General features: G+C 45.6%; 1 protein-coding gene across 1 annotated transcript in view; it reads left to right on the top strand.

The window, feature by feature from the left end:
• Window positions 1-1,057: 1,057 nt before the first annotated feature.
• The window catches only part of LOC110035924 (receptor-like protein kinase HAIKU2), a 3,646-nt gene continuing 1,373 nt past the window's right edge, over window positions 1,058-3,330 (top strand). Inside the window, exon 1 of the mRNA XM_020740264.1 lies at window positions 1,058-3,330. This exon is cut by the window's right edge and continues 504 nt beyond it. Within this exon, the coding sequence (XP_020595923.1) occupies window positions 1,227-3,330 (2,104 nt within the window). The 5' untranslated portion in view covers window positions 1,058-1,226.

Here is a 3,330-nt window from a genome sequence, read left to right as displayed (position 1 = left end):
TCGGGCGCAGACAGGCAACGGACCACACCACCACCAACATATTCAAAATAAATAACAAAAAATATACAGAATAAAAAAGATAAGAATAAAAACATAATTATTGTATAAAAAAAGTGCAAGTACAAATCTAGAGGTGATATGATAGTCCAAACAGGAAAATATATATCAAAGAAGGGCTCACTAATAAAAGAATTGGAGCCTGGTTGTATGTATCAAGGTCAAGGCCAACTAAGGCAAATGAACAACTCAAACCCGAGTGACTAGTCCAGAAGTAAAGCACTGGGTACTCGAAACCATTCACTGCAATGAAACCAACTCAAGGAAGAACCTAAACCCTTGCGTTCTATAGTTTCATTGGAGACATTCAACAGTCTCCTTGAACATCATCAAGAATCATAAGAACAAGTCTTAGGCATTCCTCCGGATCTTTTCGTCTAAAGATGACTGCTTATGAGATTATGATTATTTACCCTCTGTTTAATAGCCTAACTTAGCTCTGTTGAAAAGAGTTCTTTATCAAGGATTTATGATCGACGACCGGACTTGACCACCCGATCGACAAAACTTAGAAGTTCGGGTCAATCTTGCCAACCCCTTGCTAATACATATTGAAAAACATCCCCATTTCAAATCTTGCCGACTGACGGTGCTTATCAAGACTCAAATGGGGTAGTCAACCACCAGAGTCTACTAAGGCCCCACTTATCAAGTTGTCAAGTGAGAGAGCAATCAAGCTTTGAGCCCAGTATACTTAAAATACCTAAAATAACCTATATGCCCCAATTAAGCGGATGTATAAATGTAACTTCTCATATTATATTCATTTTCTCTACAAATAGGAGATTATTTTATGAATAAAATGTTACACCCTTATCATAAATTACTATTTATTAGTGTATATTTTTCTCTCTATCTCATCTCTTATACTCTATTTCTTAAGTATGATTTACATATAAAATAAGATTCAGTAAATAAATAAATATAAATATAAATATAAATATAAATAAATATAAATAACACCAGAAAGCCTTCTGAATACACTTAAGATACACCCAAATTATATATCGGAAGATGGGGGCAAGGGTTCATTAAAATGTAATAATTTTCCTAACAAAGATGGCCCCGCCGTCCCAGCTCTACTCCCGCAAACAAGTGGAACAACATCGACCGTTTTGAATAAAGCCCCCCGCGCTCTCAAATGCACCCACCCTTCGGGTCGATCCAAGATGCCGCCACTACTGCTTTCCATCTTCCTCCTACCGGCGCTCGCAATCTCAGCAGCCGCCGGCGACGAGGTCACCATCCTCCTTGAAATTTCAAATTCTTTCCACATCCCCAATTCCGCCGCCGCTGAGTTTCACTCATGGTCACCGGCAGCAAGCCTCCCCTGCAATTTTTCTGGCATCACCTGCGACTCCCGCAACTCCGTTTCTTCCATTGATCTCACCGGAGTCGGAATTTCTGGCTCCATCCCCTTTTCCTTCATCTGCAGCCTTCCTTCCCTTTCCAAGCTCTCACTCGGAGCCAATAAACTCTCCGGACACATTACTCCCGATCTCCGCAACTGCTCTGCCCTCCTTAACCTCGATCTCTCGAACAATCTCCTCGACGGCGATGTCCCCAGTCTCTCCCCACTATCCGGCCTCCGACATCTGAACCTCTCTAAAAACTCGTTGTCGGGGCAGTTCCCATGGAGCTCCCTGTCAAATCTTACCGACCTCGAATACCTTAGCCTCGGTGATAACTCTTTCGAGCCCAGCCCCTTCCCCACAGTGGTAACCAAACTCAATAATCTCTACTTCCTCTACCTCTCGGTCTGCAATCTCCACGGCCATATTCCCCCGGAGATAGGCAATTTGAGCGGCCTAGTTGATTTTGAAGTTTCGGATAACTTTCTATCAGGGGTTATTCCGCCGGAGATTACGAAGCTCAATAAGCTACATCAGCTCGAGTTATACAACAATTCGTTCACCGGAAAAATTCCCGACGGATTTCGGAATTTGTCGGAGCTGGCCTTCTTTGACGCTGACAGTAATTTTCTGACAGGAAATCTGTCGGAACTCGCGTTCCTTAACAAATTAGTCTCTCTGCAGCTCTTCGATAACGAATTCTCCGGTGAGGTACCGGAGGAGTTTGGGGATTTTAAGAATTTGGTGAATCTGTCACTTTACAGTAATCGGCTCACCGGCCCTCTCCCGGCGAAGCTGGGGAGCATGTCGGAATTTGATTTCATTGACGTGTCTTCGAATTCTCTCACGGGACCGATCCCACCAGATATGTGCCGCATGGGGACGATGACGAAACTGCTAATGCTCGAGAATAAGTTTTCTGGCGAGATTCCGGCAAACTATGCAAATTGCTCCACTTTGACTCGATTCAGAGTTAGCAATAATTCCCTTTCCGGCGTGGTTCCGGCAGGTATATGGGGTCTACCCAATATTAACATTATAGATCTTGATGCCAACCAATTCGAAGGTCCGATTACGAAGGATATAGGAAAGGCGGCTTCATTAAACCAGCTTTACCTATCAAACAACCGCTTCTCCGGCGAGCTGCCGCAAGAGATATCCGGAGCGGCAGCTCTAGTCTCGATCGACGCCACATCGAATCAGTTCAGCGGCGAGATCCCGGCGAGCATTGGAAAATTGAATACACTCGATACCCTATCACTTGATCACAACATGTTCTCCGGCGAGATACCGGACAACTTGGGGTCTTGCTCCAGACTGAGCTCGCTAAGTTTGGCCAGCAATATGCTCTCCGGCCCGATTCCGCCTAGCATCGGCAATCTCCAAAACCTTAACTCCCTGAATCTCTCCGGCAACCAACTCTCTGGCGAAATTCCGACGAGGCTCACTTCACTGAAGCTCAGCTCTCTGGATCTCTCCCACAATCGCCTCTCCGGAAAGGTCCCTGCCGGTCTCTCCATTAGCGCTTACAACAATAGCTTTACCGGCAACTCCGGCCTCTGCGCTAACGGCATTAGCTTCCTCCCCCAATGCTCGTCATCCTTCGGCTCAAGTTCCGACAAGCTCCGGACTCTCTTGACCGTATTTCTTGTCATGATCGCCGTCATTTTCGCCGGATCCAGTGCCCTCATTTGTATCAGGAAACGTCGGCCAATTTCAAGCGGCGATCGCCGACTTCCTCCTAAAAAATCGTGGGACATGACTTCATTCCGTGTTCTAACCTTCGACGAGCAAGAGATCATCAATTCAATAAAACAGGAGAACCTAATCGGCAAGGGGGGCTCCGGTAACGTCTACCGCATAGTTCTCAGAACTGGAAGAACAATGGCCGTGAAACATATCTGGAATTCCCCTGATCCAG

The sequence above is a fragment of the Phalaenopsis equestris genome, unplaced genomic scaffold (genome assembly GCF_001263595.1).
Source record: "Phalaenopsis equestris unplaced genomic scaffold, ASM126359v1 Scaffold000002, whole genome shotgun sequence".
Lineage (NCBI taxonomy): Eukaryota > Viridiplantae > Streptophyta > Magnoliopsida > Asparagales > Orchidaceae > Phalaenopsis > Phalaenopsis equestris.
This window is presented reverse-complemented; position numbering and strand designations above follow the sequence as displayed.